The 16,648-nt window shown below is 38.9% G+C and overlaps 1 protein-coding gene across 4 annotated transcripts in view; it reads right to left on the bottom strand.

The window, feature by feature from the left end:
* Positions 1 to 2,359: 2,359 nt before the first annotated feature.
* Positions 2,360 to 16,648, bottom strand: part of zgc:162331 (uncharacterized protein LOC793007 homolog) — a 36,233-nt gene continuing 21,944 nt past the window's right edge. For all 4 annotated transcript variants that reach the window (XM_040036506.1, XM_040036509.1, XM_040036508.1 and 1 more), the window contains 4 exons: positions 6,841 to 7,032; positions 6,432 to 6,585; positions 6,165 to 6,350; positions 2,360 to 3,957 (listed from right to left, as the gene is read on the bottom strand). In XM_040036506.1, the coding sequence (XP_039892440.1) occupies positions 3,624 to 3,957; positions 6,165 to 6,350; positions 6,432 to 6,585; positions 6,841 to 7,032 (866 nt within the window). In that variant the 3' untranslated portion in view covers positions 2,360 to 3,623. The remainder of the gene's footprint in view (positions 3,958 to 6,164; positions 6,351 to 6,431; positions 6,586 to 6,840; positions 7,033 to 16,648) is intronic.

The raw sequence follows: 16,648 nt of genomic DNA, 5'->3' as shown, positions 1-16,648 counted from the left end.
TTGTCCCAACAGTTTTTTTCATTTTAAAATTAAGGTCTTTATTTGATACCAGTGCCAAAATGGTTTTCGCACAGTAATTACATTCATGCTTGAAAGTTTTTAAAGCATGAATTTGCCAATATGGTGAAGACAGTGAACTATTTAATTCATTTTTAAAATAATATTAATATACAACCACTTACAAAAGGAGTCAAATCTCACAAACAACACAGATAATGATGTCATGTTATCCATAGAGTTATTCCATTAGACATTTAAAATAATTGCTTTACAAAGAAGAGGAAGCAAACAATGAAGAAAACAACCAATAAGGAAAAGAGGACGTGAAAATGAAAAATTATGCTCCATTTTTAAGAACAGCTTTTATTTTTAATATAGAGAAATTTTTATGTAACACATTAATTTACAGTTATGTATAACATTTAATTATATAACATGTCAACTACTACTTATAAAAATATTAATTACCAACAACATTATTACCATATGCTGTGTAGGAGACAACTGGCACCAAATTGAAATGAACTATTAGAAAAAATGTAAAATTTCTGTGTGACATATAGATGTTGTCTCAGAACAAAAGCAGATAATCATTAATATTATACTGTTAGGAGCAGTTTTGGCTTACAGGAGCAGATTTAGATATGTTCAACCTTGGTTCAGTTCAATATGAACATCGGACACAAGAAGCCTGCTTCCTTTAACACTGGGATTCTTATAAATGGTAACTATTTTTTTCTGTCAATGCCTAAACTTCAAGATAACCTTAGATTACAATATAGCTAGTTTTGGTTCATTTTTTATGTTCATCTCTGCAATAGATTTATATAATATAATATAATATAATATAATATAATATAATATAAAATATAATAGCCACAACACAACCAAAGCTAAGACTCTGCTTTAAATCGAGGCTTTAAACAAAAACACTGAATTGCAGTTGTTACATTTTTTCAGCATACGTTCCTCTTTTCATATGGTATAGGTATAGGTTGATCTTCTATAAGATCAACCTCTGGTATGGGCTGATCTTGTGGTGAACTCTCTCTGCTTGCTCTCCTAAAGTCTTCTTTTTATGGTACACTTGGAAAAATTTGATGTCTCCCTCCTGGTAAGTATTCTTAAGTTAGCTGGATGTACATGGATTACATGACATACCCACTTTAGTATGTTTTAGGGCGCCAAGGGACAAAACACTTTTAGGCCTAATTAATATCACCTGTTAGGACACTTTGAAACTTTGCTGTGCATAAGTAGAATGTAAACGGTATAAGTAGCAATGTGACTGTAGTTTCTAACAGTGTCAAAACATACTTTGTGTTTTTGCAGATTTGGAACTTTCTTCATTGCCAAAGCCTTTAGGGAACCAGCTACTTCTTTTTAGTTTCTAAATGCAAGGGTTTCCATAGCAACTTTGTGTTAAACATCACAGTCTTCTATGCTGTGGGTAATTCCCTTGTGCAAAGTCTATATAAATGCAGACTTTTGGAAGGAGTGTATAAAAAGCACTTAATATCTGGGAAAATGTCACCATGCTCTTGGACATTTTGACAGCAGGACAGCCCTGAGGTCTAAGGGTCTTGTGAGCTTAAAGCTTAGTTGATGGAATAAGCTCAAAATCTTTAAGTTTGTGAGTGCTAAGGTTGTGATTGAGTCATAGACCTTGTTTTTACCTCAGAAAGTATGAGCCACGTTGCAGCATGTGCCAGCTCTGTAAAGCTGTTACAGATATCTGAATGTAGTGAAGCAGATTCTGGGGTAGGATTTTACATGATGTCCTAACCTAAGTCACACTTCATCGTGTTGACACAAAAGCCCGGGCGGTGTAATAATCTTGGTCTTGCATTAGTTGTAATCAAATGTCCAGTTAGTGGACTTGTAAACTTTGTAAACTTTATGTAAACTTTTACCTTTGCCTTTACCTTTGAGACAGACAGTGGTTTCCTTTCCTCCAAAAACACCCAAGGTTGGGAAGATGGTATGAGCGATGTACCAGATTTCATGATGTCATCAGAGATCCCCAGTTATCGTTAGTCGTGGCAGGTGGCTGCCTCTCCCAGATCCTGGTTCTATGGGAGGTTTCTTCCTGTTAAAGGGGAGATTTTCTTCCCACTGTCACAGAGTGTTGCTTATAGGGGTTTTTTAATTGTTGGTTTTTTTCTCTGTATTATTGTGAGGTCTTAACCTTACAACATAAAGTGTCTTGAGGAAACTGTTGTGATTTGCTGAATGTGAAAAACATGCTGAAAATGTAGGCCAGCTTGTCATTTTCAGCTGCCCGGACACAGTGATGAATTGGGTCTGTAATCATTTCTGACCATGCATTCCTTTTGAAAAACTCTTAAAACACATACTGAACATATTGAACTCTCTTTATTCAGCATTTATGGCAGTCCTGTTGTTATACAAATAGTTTACAGTAAAAGACTAGCCATTTAAAAAAGGGTTAAAGTGCAGATTTATTAGTGTTCTATTAAAAATAAAAGTAAATGGGCCTTGCACAGAGTTTATGATTTAAATGCATTTAAACAGTTCAAAGGAACAATAAAGGTTTAGCATCTCCACCCACTGCAGACTCAGTGTGCCTGACTTCATGTTTCACTAACATTGCACAAAAGATCTTCATAAAATTAAATATGTTGTCATAGAATTAATTATAACGTGGTGATTTTTTTATTATAACTCACAAGCGTCCCCAGAATAACCACGCTGGAATGTTTCACCAGCCACAGTGCTGATCACTAAAGCTTTTCTTATTAATTTTCTTATTGTACTACACAAATAGCTGCAAGAAGGAAACATAAACAGACACAGACAGAAGAAAAAGTTAAAAGTAGTTAACAGTGTTGAAAAAAAGAATATGTGAATTAACAATAGCCAGTGTGCTGTTAAATCCACACAAGCTGGCTTTGCTCAGTGGTTGCTACAACGGCGCTTGCTGCCAATAAAAGCCCTCATTACTGTGTTTTGCCCATTCATTGTGGGAAAATACCTCAGTGTATTAACAAGAGCTGCTTTCATTACATCACACATGGCTCTGGTTAACAGATGAGTGAGATTCCAAGAAGATATGTCAAAAAATATATATCTGTCAATTTATTTAGCTCAAGAGAATAATATGTGCGAAGATGGCTGATTATTTCTAAACAGTTAGCTATTAAAATGTACATTTCTGAGAGCTGCCTAAACAAAGTCTTCCTTCAATGAACAAAATTAGTGGAATCTAAATAACAACTCTTTGTGTCCCTTTGTTGCTAGGCTACATTGGGTTTCAGTAATGACGATCTGGTGGTTGTTAAACAAAAGCAGGGTTTTCTCCACCAGTCTCCCCCTGCTGGTAACATAGCTTCATCTGAGTGAGAATCAAGGGGAAAAAAGTTGTTAGGTTCCCGCTCAGTCCAAACTGAGAAGTCCATCAAGCATGCACAACAAAGGGGAGCTTCTACGCTGGCTGCATGTCCATTTCTACACGTCTGCTTTCGATTATTGGCACTGGCAGACCTCTGTGGGAGAAAACTGGGATAAGAAAGAGTAAAAAGACTTCATGTGTCTCCGAACATGCCCGTTCTTCAGTAGGAGCACCACAGCGCCCAGAAAAAATGGAAGCGGAAGTACGTAGCTTACTGCCATGGCCTCTGTGGTGTTGGATTGGGGTTGGGATAGATGGGCGCCGGCGTTGGGTGGTGGTAGTTTGGCACTACATTGGGTTTTGGAGGATATGTTGGGGTGGGGTACTGTGGCATGCCGTGTGGCTGGCTGTGGGGGATGGTGTGGGCGGGAGAGGAAGCGGCAGAAGAGGAGTCAGGGAGGTGAAGGTAGAGAGGAGCAGAGGGAGCAGTCGGAGCAGAGGGTGCAGTCGGCGTTGGGACCCTCTGCAGGACAACATGTGGGTAAAGCTGAGACTCAGAGCGGTAGAGCCCGGGCATGGAGGCCTTCAGCAGACTCTCCTGACTCCTGAAAGACAGGAGCACAATAAGCCATCTGTTATTACAAACAAGGGAACTCATATGAAATGTATCCACGTTAGGCTAAGGCTTCACTTCAAGATTAGATTAAAGTACAGATCGAAACAAACAACTGGTTTATTGAAACATGTCAGGAATTATAGAAATGCTACAACTATAAAATAACCCAAGTTTAACTTGACTCAGCAGATGGTTGTTACCAGAGGTGGGACCAAGTCATTGTTTTGCAAGTCTCAAGTAAGTCTCAAGTCTTTATCCTCAAGTCTCAAGTCAAGTCTCAAGTAATGTCAGGCAAGTCAGAGTCGAGTCTCAAGTCACTGGTGTAAAAGTCCGAGTCAAGTCACAAGTCTGAAATTTTGAATTTCAAGTCCTTTCGAGTCTTTAAAAAAAAAACGAAAAAGAATGTTGCAGTTATATGCTAAATGTAAATATTAGACCATGTAATTTTTTAATCTGTGTTTTTCTCAACACATGACAAAATAGTGAACTTAGAAAATATACACAAATTGTGAAATTCCACCTCTTTAAAATGCAGCTCAATTAAACCTAGCTCCAAGAATAATTTTCACCAACAGTTCTGAGATAAGCTGCATGTTATTTTTGGATGCGCTTGTAGGACAAATCGCATGACAAAAATATCATACACATTAAAAAAAAACTGCATCACCAACGTAGCCTGGACAACATTTGCTAGTTAGATGAAGTCAGCTATCTCATCGTAGCATATTTATATGCATATTTATAATTATATGGTTCTTGGAGTGAGTGCATACACTCGTGAAGTTTAGTAACTTCCGGTCACTGCAACAAGCCCAGGTACAGTTTACCGCCGGATGGGTGCAGGACCTTGAAATGCACCGTGTAGAAAGTAAAGACCATCGTACGTATCATAAGTTTACCAGTCTCACAAATTGTCTTCATAAATACACATTCGTTAACCGTTTATTAATAGGACCTTTGAGCTCAATGGTAATTAATTAGCAGTGGAAATAATTTCTGGTTCATCACAGAAATGTAGCAGTGACAATAATACTGTATGCTGTAATCGTACTGGACAATTAGTGATACAAAACAACTGTTTTATCCTGTGAATAAAAGTACATGTTTTTGTCAATGCACCATAATAACAGAAGCGAAACGCAATATTGTGTCAGGACAATTCACTATTTATGCACAATAAATAAAGGAGCATACCGCGACAATTTCTGTTCAGCGCCAGACTTGCTTGTAACCTATATCACCAATTATGTTAAGAAAAATGATGCATTAACTACTACAAAACTCTGACCTTTGTGGGAATGCTTGGAGCAGACTAACCTGTGAGCTGGAGTGTTCTGGGACGTTACATTTGGTCTTTGAATGGCTGCAATCCAGTCGCCTCTTTGTTACTTCGGAAACATGGCTGAACAATTTCTCTTCAACGACGTAATCCGATAACAACCGATCTCTTTACCCGTCGGCTTTCCGTGGCTGTCATGCGACCGGCTATTGCAGTTAATAATACAACAGCTTCTTGACATTTTTGTGTTTCTTTTTATCGCTGTATAACTGATTTCAATTGAAAGCCTGCGTGCGCTAGTACCTCTTGCCACGAGTTCCCAGAATCCTTTGCGGTTCTACCCGTGAATGACGTCACATTTTCAATCTCTATATAATATGCATGTTAAATTTTATATTTGGGGTAAAATATCAAGTCTTTTCAAGTAAACCGGTTCAAGTCCAATTCAAGTCCCAAGTCTTTGGTGTAAAAGTCCAAGTCAAGTCACAAGTCTTAGAACATTTTTTCAAGTCAAGTCTAAAGTCATAAAATTAATGACTCGAGTCTGACTCGAGTCCAAGTCATGTGACTCGAGTCCACACCTCTGGTTGTTACACAGAACCGTTAGTGAGTGTTTTCACACCGTAAGTGCTCTCAAGTGCAGATCAAAACAACCCCACCAGGACCCTCAAGAGGAAGTGGTCTTGGTCTGGTTCCAAATGATCATGATTCATTTCCCCCTTTTTTTTTTACATGCATAACACAATACAGGCATGTTCAATTTACTTGTATCAGTCGCATGTATCTAAAATAAAGGTCTAAGGGGTAAACCTTCTTACTTACTATATTTGTCTCGGCACAATTTGGGAGAAATGTTTTTAGTGACTTTTAAAAAAGATTTTCTGTGTGTTTGGTTCCTGTGAATGTTGCCAGTTTACCTTTGGTATCCTCTGTTCTCGTATCCACTGAGGCCTCCCGTCAGGTAGAGCGGGCTGTCTGGAGCAAGACGGGGGTTCATCCTCTGGGACAGGTGGAAGATCTTAGGTGGAGGGAAGGCTTCCCATTCGCCCTCCTCTCTCTCCAGCCAGCACTCGCTGCGACGGGCGGAGCGCTTGTCTCTGCGTCTGACGAGGTCACAGGAGAGATTTATCAGTTTTTGAGAGTTTGATACCAACATAACTCCGCACCGCCATCCCCATTCCTACCTGATCCGTCCATCTTTCTTGGAACGGTCCCGGCTGGATCGCTCCTGCAGACAGCAGATGAGAAAGGACAGGGACATGGCGAGGATGACAATGCCACTAACGACTGAGGCCAGCACAGCCACTCTCAGTCCACGGTCCTCCGGCCTGGGGATTGCTGTTGGGAGAGCAGAAATGACTCTTCAGGTTCTCTCTTCTTTCCTCTTTGCTTTGATTGCTTGCATGTTGAGAGGAACAGTTAGACTTGTTCCCTGAGCACAAAAAAGAACTGTGTACTGTCAATGAGTCTTTTTTTCTTTCTTTTATAAAAGTAGAAGTTTGAATGGTGAAAACTAAAAAAAAGTAAATGCAGGAGAGAAAGTTTTGGGCTAATGTATTTAAGTTTTAGATTTCCATACTTAAATCTACACACCTTCACAGACAGGCAGGTAGTTGCTCCACTGCGCTTTACCATTCCTGACATGGCAGTAGATTTTGTCGCTGCCAACCAGCTGGTATCCATCTCTGCACCAAAAGGCCAAAGCACTCCCGATCGACACGCCTGTTCCACCTTCCACGTAGAAGGAACCCCGACGTGGTGGCAGGACAGGCATACAGGACAGACCTGATGGGATGTGGGACAAAAGTGCTTAGATCAACCAAACACTTGGTCATTGTGCTAAAGAAAAAGGGGATTAAGTTAGACAGGGCGCCCTCCAAAAGTCCTCAAGGGGGCACTGAGATTGGGTTTAGTGAGTTGAGGAAGGTACACCTTCCTTTAAGCCTACTTTATTCTGATTGAAAGCCCCTCGCAAACAAAAGGCTGGATGAGTAGGGCTGCTGCACTCACAGCCAGAGGTGTGCCAGAGATAACTATGTTAGGGATATCTACTCTCAGGGACACCGCAGAGCAGGCATCAAGACACCAAGAGCCTAGAATAGAAAAATGATGCTTAGAGCTCATTACAAAGACCTAATTTTAACCTTTATCCATGTGGAATATCAACTTCAGGTCCTATAACAGTATATGTATGCGACCGAGCAAGGAAAAGTATAGTAGAGCCCTCTAAAGGTTTTTTCACTGAGGTCATGAGTTAGTGTGTGTGAGCTCCTAAAACCAACATTATGCCTTTTCATGGATTAGTGCCATTTGATTTCTGTGGAGTTAATGTCTTTTCCAATAGCTGGACCATCTTTAGCAGAGTTAATGTCCCCCCCCCCCTTTTCCCGCTTCTTTATCCATGTTCGTTTCAGGCATAACCACAGCTTGCTCCCAAGTTTCTGCAATCTGTGGTGGGGCATTTATATTACCATTTTCACTAGCAGAGAGAGATAGATGGAGAAAAGCAGAGGCATGCAGCACTATTTTTATCTTCCTCATGCTACAATACACAAATACCTCTGAGAGGTCTTGTGATACAGCAGCTATTGTTAGCTTGTGCTGTGGGGATTTTTGGAGCTCTCAGAAAATCTCATGTAAACATACAGCATCACTGATTGCACAAAATGTGCCACATTTTTATACTGCAGCTTACAGAAAAGCAATGCAAGCATTTTTTTTGTTTGTTTTTTTGCATCGCTGCAAAGAATGATAGAAAAAAATGAACATACGATGCAACACTCCCATTTAGCCAGCTCAGACTTAGTTTTATTTATACAAACTCTATTGAGCCTGCACTTTATGATTGCATTTATTTATCTACTTTTTTAATATATATATATATATATATATATATATATATATATATATATATATATATATATATATAGGGTTGACAGGGTTGTGCATACAGTCGATTGTAGTGACGATTCAGCAGTCACCAGGTGTAAATTGAACTGCAGAAATTCTGGGTTTTAAATTTTTTTTGCCAGAATGTTACATTTGAGTTGTATCTGCAGAGTTTTATACTAATAATGGCGGATATCCAGCAGAATGTACAGAAATATGTTTTGACCTCATCATGGAATTGGAAAGCTGCATTATCACTTGAATCATTAACTGAAGAAAACTTTCAGCTACCAAAAATTTATACATTGTGAAGATTAGTGAAACACTTTTTATTCTGAGGTCTGTTACATCGACAATGATGACCGTAAACCTAACTTTAAAGGAGTGTCCACAAAGGAAACAAGACACTTGTCACCAATCGGTTTATTGTGATGGTTGGTCACTAGACAATATTCCAGGCTCTGGTAACCCTCTAATGGATTTATTATCCTGTCATATAATACTTTAGCTAACTACACTAATCAACTAGTTGCTTCAGTTGCCCACGTAGACGCTGAACTTGGTCCACCCATTTTACGTCGCCAGTGTTTATAGCACCCATCGTTACCTGAAGTCTCAGAGTATTGTTGACTTTTAATGTGGTCCAGATTAACTTGGAAATTGGAATTTTTGAGTCCCAGTTGGGATTTTCAACTGGAAAATCATCAGATTCAGCCCAATTGAATCTGTTGGGCATTTTGTTTGGACTTCAGACAACAATTCTGATTGCTTCACTGCCAGACAATGTAAAATTTTAATATGAACTTTTAATCTATACTGCCACTGCTATTTGTGATTTGCTAAAAAAAACAACCCACGCAAAGCACTGACCAGGATCCACCCATGAAGATGCTGCAGCGGTGGCAAATAAGCATCGTGCTGTATCGATAGTGATGCATGAATGTGTTGACCTTTCTAAAACGCAAAACAAATCCTGTTTTTGTGCTCTTCTGACTTTACTATTGGAACGCACTAACGCAGTTACTAGGGTTTCTACAGTGTCTGGTAGCTAAATGCTATGCTAGCAATCAAATTTTTGCTGCACTTTTTTTTGGCCCAATAATTATAATATAATTATTTTATAATTATATTATTTCATGCCTATGGAAAAATGTAAAAATATGTAATTTCCTTTGGTAAAATTATCTTTAGTTTATTGTGATTTCATTTCGGTTTTGGAAAGTAGCCCTGGGTCATCCTTGAATATAGGCTAACTTTTTTCTCTTTCTCATCTACTTTTACGATACAGTGTAGGTTCACACTAGATGTGTGGTATGTATAGTGCCATCATGATACTAATATTTCATGTTTTAAATATCAAATCGGTATATCACAACAGCCCAGAAAGGTTTGCCGAACACAGCAACTGGAAGCAGGTTAGAACATGAATTTCTTAGACTTGAACAGTTAATCTGCACGAGATTAAAGCTAAATGCTAAATTGAAAGATGCTAATGGAGGATGACCAGGTTGATTCTTTGTGGGTTGGACACCTTTGTTCTATCTATAGTAATATTTTCTATTTTTAGTAAAAAAAAAAAAAAAATTGTGCTTTAAAATGGATTAAAGAATTAAACACAGAAAGTGTTTGCTATTATGGTGTTTTAATGAGTAATGGCCAGAGGAGCGCGTGATACCGTGGAATGCTTTGCCGTGTCACTATTAGTGTAATCTTGTGTGTGTGCGTGTGTGTGCATGGGAGAGAGGGAGAGAGAGAGAGAGATATCATCCCTATGAACATACAAACTGCTCTCTGCTGATTAGGAGCGACAGATGGGAGGATTTCTGCTGCGTTAGAGACAGTGAGGGAGAGGATCCCGTGATCCTATGCGAAGATGACAGCATCCTCTCCCTCACACACACACACACACACACACACACACACACACACAGAGTTACACAGCACAGCATACACGAGACACGTGCGTGATTGCTACAGTACAGGGAAACAAGGACAAGCTGACTCTGTTCTTTTTTAAACGGGGGACTAAAAGCCTTTCTGTTTCCCTTAAGAGACCTTTTACTCATGCTTTGTGTTTGTATGTAGTATATATCTATCTGGCGACCATCATGTATTTTGTAGAGGGGGCTTTATAGTGTACTTAAAAAAAAACAAACGCTTGAATTTTTTAGGTCCTGATGTCTGTATTGGCAGAGCATGCACACACGGCACTAAGATAAAGAAATGACATTAAAGGACATCATCTGTTTAAATGATTCAAACAATCTGCTTTACAGTCATGAAATACAGCACACCTTTAACTTATAAAAGACCTTATGTTTAACCTTGTTCAAGAAAAGTTACACACTCAAGATGTCATCAGTGATGTGGATCAGACACAAGTCAAATTTCTTTTATTTTCCAATACTTTGCTCTTTTCTTTTGCTCCTTTGCAACATTCAATATTCCTGCTGTGGAAATAAAAAGTAATTGCTCATTTGTGTTGTAGTGGGGCAAACCTCTCACAGAAAGAATATTAAAGAGATAAATTTGCATTTGAATGAAAGCTAAATGATCTTTAATTAAAACGAGGTGAATGCAATTATCATCAGAGATTCATCTGGTGAGTTTATCAGACATTATTACGGCACCAGGAGCTCTCAGTTTATGACCTATTAAAAGGCAGCGCACTAAACAACACATTGTTCACTGTCCTCATGGCCATATTGATTATCAACTGGTGGAGATTATCAACCATATGGATTTGCATTTAGCTGCTTTATTTACAGTAGGATTCTAAAGGAACTTGCAGATTTACAGAGAGCCAATGACTGGAGGTCAGTGTTTCCTGACCACAAACCACAGCATGCATTAACAGTGTACTATAACAAAACAATGTCACTATCGTTTCTCAGCAATGGACTCACTCTGTTTTAAATCAGCAGGCTATTACAGTATGGATGGATTTGTAGTACTCAGAGAGACAAGATCAATTTTAAATACTTTAATGACTAAAGCAACATTAGCATTCATTTTATTACATTGTTCAAAGGTAACTCTCTTGGTTTTCACTTACTCACACTACAATTCCTGGCAAGTACCATCTAAACGGTTCACCCTGTTCAACAGCTAGCAGTTAACTTTGGCTATGTGTGATCTGCAGCTAGTGGACACTGGGCTTGGGCTACAGTGTGTTTACAATGAACAAAAGGTTCTTGATGTGATGACAATTGAGACACTGAGGTTTAATGCTAAAATGCTCAGTAAAGCTGAAAGGAACGGACAGGCAGGCTCACTAGCAGCTGAACACCTGAACAGTAGTTGTGGTTCACGACGCTAAAAAATGAGGAACTTAAAGCTCCCATTTCAACAGCACTTAAATTTTAAAGAGTTATCACAAATGCTAAACTGGCTGGCACACATGTTAACCATAGCCATTTAACTATTAGTAGTACCTGATAGCTGCATTAGCTATCTGTTAAGTTACAATTAAGGTAGTGAGTAGTGGCTAGCAGTCATCATTACCAGCCCTGTCCCAGTAGCAGCCCACTTTACCAACTCGATTTAAAAAATAAAAAATACAGCCAACATAAAGTACCTTAAACCTGCCGGAAAATGGCTCTTTGTTTTAACCTCTTTCTTGCTGTGCTTAGTCATTTTGGGTCGTATTTTTCCCCGCTGTATTGAAAATTGTAATATTGTGACAAAACTAGTGTTCAACAATAAGAAATAAATAAACATAAAGTAATCCTATTCGCCCTCGAGGTTAAAACACTATACACGAAATAATGGTAAATGGCCTGGCCTGTATTTATATAGGGCTTTACTAGTCCCTAAGGACCCCAAAGTGCTTTACACAACCAGTCATCCACCCATTCACACACTGGTGATGGCAAGCTACATTGTAGCCACAGCCACCCTGGGGCGCACTGACAGAGGGGAGGCTGCTCGCCCAAGGACACAACGACCGAGACTGTCCATGCCGGCGCTCGAACCGGCAACCTTCCGATTACAAGGCGAACTCCCAACTCTTGAGCCACGATTGCCCGTCAGCTGCGATCGCCCATAATGTTAATTGTGTATTGCTGGTGCAAAAATGGTCTCTTTATGTAATTCTGCAGTTCATGACCATAAAAGGGTGTGGCTATTTAAAAGTACTGTTGAATGTCAGCTGTCGTTTTTATTTTATTTTAAGCCTGTTTTTCACCAGATATAATTAACCATTAGTTGGCCAGCCAATTATTCATCCAGTTTCAAAAAATCTAAGATTCCACCAGCCAAAAGCTTCAAAATCCAATGAGGTTTATCATGGTGGCTTTATGTAGTCCTTTGACAAAGTCAGAGTCATCCCATTAACTGATATCTATTTATCAGCAGTGTTTAAAGTGAACTTACTAAGCAACACATTAGGAAACAGGGTGCACTATTTAAGACTCTGAGATGTCTTTTGAGATTCTTAGCTTCTTCCCTCTGGGTTTTACTGTAGAAAAGGAACAATGAAGACAGTGTAGAGCAAACAAGCATAGTGTCCTCAGTGGTGCTCAGAAGCAATGAAAAGCAAAATTAATGCTGAAAAGATTGAATCTGTGTTGGCTGTGTTGGAGTGTACTTTTTTCTTTATCTGAGTTTAGCTGAAATGAATGCTCACAGGGGAGGTGTGAGCGGGGGACTGACAGCAGCTTCCAAGCACAGACTTCGTTTGCTTCTGTGAGGTATGCTGGTGTTCAGGTATTGTGTGTTTTCCCCAGAGAGAAGACAGTATGAGCGCAGTGAGGGTATGTGTGTGTGTTAGCTCTGTGCTGTGTTTGCCCAGTCGATTTGTTTCAGACCCATTCAGAAAAAAAAATGAAAGAGTTTGGCTGCCAACAGGGTACTAATACAACTCTGCCCCCCACCCCTCCCCACTCCCCAAACCAGGCAACCCCACACTGTCCAACCAAACATCCACTGGGTTGTATTCTTCTTTATCACCTCCCACACTCGTCTCTGTCATGGAAGCACTCGGAATAGTTTGTGATTAAATAAAGATTAGGTTCTCCACATTAAAGATTCAAACACATTCACACGCAGAGGGAACACATCCAATACACACTATCTGTACCCACAGCATGCACAAATGAAAATGCAGTGAATAAAAAATGCATGCGTGTTTTTATTAACAGCAGGTTTATAGAGCCCTTTACCCATTTTATTTCAATTTCAGCTACTTATAGAAATTCAAATTTATAATCTTACCTAAAAAAGGCAATTGTAATACTTGTCTTATGTATAAAAAAACAAGCATTTCACAGAGTTGGGGGATAGTTCAGGAAAAACATGGCCAATGTCCACAAAACCTATCCTTGGATACACAATGCTTCCAAATAAACTTCATTTGAGTCAGGCAGATGCTAAAACTCTGAACTGATATTAATGAGAGATGGGGTATCTGGCTGACTTGCTGCATCTTGTTTGTCCTCAAGTTCCTATCTTCTTGAGCACTTCTTTTTTTGCTCCATTTGCTCCAGCTGCTCTCTTACATGGTCTGAGCTCAAACAAACATCGTGCTTCCCTGTCCTATCCATCAGTGGATCTATTTCTGTGGCACCTCGCTGATGCGCTGCATCACAGCTGATTACCTAATGCCCGCAGCTCTCTCTGCTTGTGCAGCGTATGCTCCTGTGCAAACCCTTAAAACCTCAGCTGTGAATTAGTGCATGTGTCTATGGCATATGTTTAATCCTTTTTCCTAACATTTGAAATGATCATCACATTTATGAGGGATTATCTTTTGGTTTATGTTTTCCTTTATTCATTGAGTGTGCAAAAACTACAGACGTTAGCCGAAAGCTGCCAGATTTGACCAAGAATAATTTTTCCAGGTAGAGATCTGACAGTAGGACTGAATTTTGAGCATCGATAGTGTCTTTTGAGTTTCTATTAGCCTTGGCGACAGCTCCATGAATTCAGTACATTCTGCACAAAATAAAAAGGGGAAAAAAAGCAGAAAAAAAAGCACACATTTAAGCAAAAAGGCTTCATCAAATTTATATAACAGGACTATTCCCACTTTCTCTGCGTGCATGTTCCACCATAGTGCCTGTCACTTTGTTTCAAATGCAGAGAGTCAAGTAAAACTCATGCTTGCCTTTTAAAAATGTAGGAAATGGAAATACTGAGAGGATAAATTAGAATACTTATATCACAAAAGAAAATCAAAAATGACAGAGTGCAAGAGCAGTTGTTCCCCTTCTGCTTCACCCATCAAAGAAGAGAGAAGGCTCATTTCCAGCTCCAGCTTAGTGACTTTGTTGAGCTAGTTTTAAGCTGTGGGAAGGTAATAATGAAGTTGAGTCACTGCCAAACGCCATATTGGATTGACAGGCCGGGTACAGAGGCAAGTCTTTTTTGTCTGAAGCTCACCGAGCTGGACAGCTCTGGAGTGACGACCGTGTTTGTCATTGACAGAAATACCCCTGGATCTACGTGTGTGTGTTTATACATCATCGTGAGGACCAAAAGTAGGAGTGCTACTATACTTGTGGGGACCAACAGTCGCTTATGGGACAAAATGCCCATAGAACGAGTTTGAAGGCATTTTTCAGACTCAAATTTGGTTTTACTTTTAGGGTTACAATTACATTATGGTTAGGGTTAGACATTCATTTTTGATGGTTAGGGTTAGGGAAAGCATTGTGTCAGTTAGATGTCCTCACTAAGATATGAAAACAAGTGTGTGTGTCGTGGCTTGTACCATACTTGTCCCCAAATAAATTCCTGTCAGTCAAACTGCAGAAATCTAGAAACTGCCAACATTAACTTTGCCAAAACGCTCCTCTGTGTATCACCTTTCTTGAGTGTTTCTTGCTGAAGGGAAATTAGTGAACATTATGCGGTAACTGATACTAGAGGTTGGATTGGATGGGCAGCGCTGTTGCCCCACAGCACGTCCATTTATGGCCCATTTTGTGTGGAGCTTGCATGTTATTCCTGTGCCTGTGTGAGTTCCACTCAAAAACATGAGATTAGTGATTCTAGACTAACCACAGATGGGCTAGCTAAAGGTAGATAAACTGAGTAAAGTGTATTCAATTAAATGGCGTATGGAAAAAATGTGCTTTGAGTGGTTAGTAAGACTAAAAACATGCAACAGTATTATACATAAGGGAAGAAGATTAAAATGTGTGCTAATGGGAGAAACGTATGTTATTTTTAGCTGTTGGAGAAAAAAAATTTATATACAAGTGGACAGAAGTAACTCATGTTAAAATACACTGGACTCTATCTGCTACCGATGAGTGCATCTTTATCTGCGTGTGTCAGCGTGTCAGTAACAGGATTTCTTGCACTAGAAGTAACCTGGAATAGGCAAAGGTAATAGGCTCTGCCAAGAAGGTAATCAGATTAAAAGCATTAAAACATTTTACGTTTACGTTTTTGGCTGACCTTTTTATTTAAAGCAACTCAGAGTGAATAAAAGCAGCTTACAAGCAACACTTAAGTAGACAATGTGTCTAAAACTGAACTTTATTGTTCTTATTCGCAAAGTTGATTCGCTTTAGAGTATTTAACTTGATTAACTTCATTAAAAACACACTAAAAATATTATCTATCTATCTATCTATCTATCTATCTATCTATATATATATATATATATATATATATATATATATATATATATATATATACATATGTTGTCTCATTCAGTCAAACAATTGTAGATTTTTTAATAAAGATTTTTTGGACAGAAATGTCTTTAGAGGGAAAATAAGCAATAGCCCAGACAGTCTAAAAAGGATTCGCTGTCAATTTTGGCTTGTTTAGATTAAATAGCCCAAAGGTCTGCCAAGTAACAGATATAGGCCTAATTTAGGGATTAACATTAACTCTTACACTCTGTCGCGGTTAATAGGTTGTGTTATCATGTTAACTTTGAGGCTTACAGCTTTTCTAAAGCTGAAATAACTGCTGCTTATCAGGAGTCTGCCAGTTCCTCCGCAGGAAGTCGATCTGGACATCAACATGCACCGCTGCAGCTTCTCACTCCATCTCCAGCTCAGTCTGCTATTGACCACATATTTAAAGCTATATAAACCTGAGAAAAGTCGTACAAAACAAAGTATTTCTACCAATGATTTCTTTTTATGCTGATATCTAAGTGTGCAGTGTTCAGTTCATTTCAAGTTCCTACTTTCCAAAATTTCCAACCCTAAGACAACTGGTTTCTAACTTTATTCAGGTCTATTGTTTCTATCTGTATGCTAATCTGAAGGGGTGTAGAGCTGCCAATGTCAGTCTACTGGTCAGTTTAACATTTAGGCTTCAAATCCTCATAAAATATTTGATGAATCTTGTTCCCCTAAAAATTAGTCTTAATCCTTTTTTGATTGTTTTTTTTTTTTTTTACCTTCAGCATCAGCAAGGAAACCACATATTGCATGTTTTAGCTTCATAATTTGCACCTTCCTGGTCGCTTCATGAATCCTAATATTTTAATCTTTCATTCAGTTCCAGGTTGAATCTTGTGTAGTTTATGACTAAATGTCTCCTTTCA

The sequence above is a fragment of the Simochromis diagramma genome, unplaced genomic scaffold (assembly GCF_900408965.1).
Source record: "Simochromis diagramma unplaced genomic scaffold, fSimDia1.1 OVJJ01000371.1, whole genome shotgun sequence".
NCBI classification, from domain to species: Eukaryota; Metazoa; Chordata; class Actinopteri; order Cichliformes; family Cichlidae; genus Simochromis; species Simochromis diagramma.
Note: the sequence above shows the minus strand (reverse complement) of the source record. Positions and strands in the feature narration are given on the sequence as shown.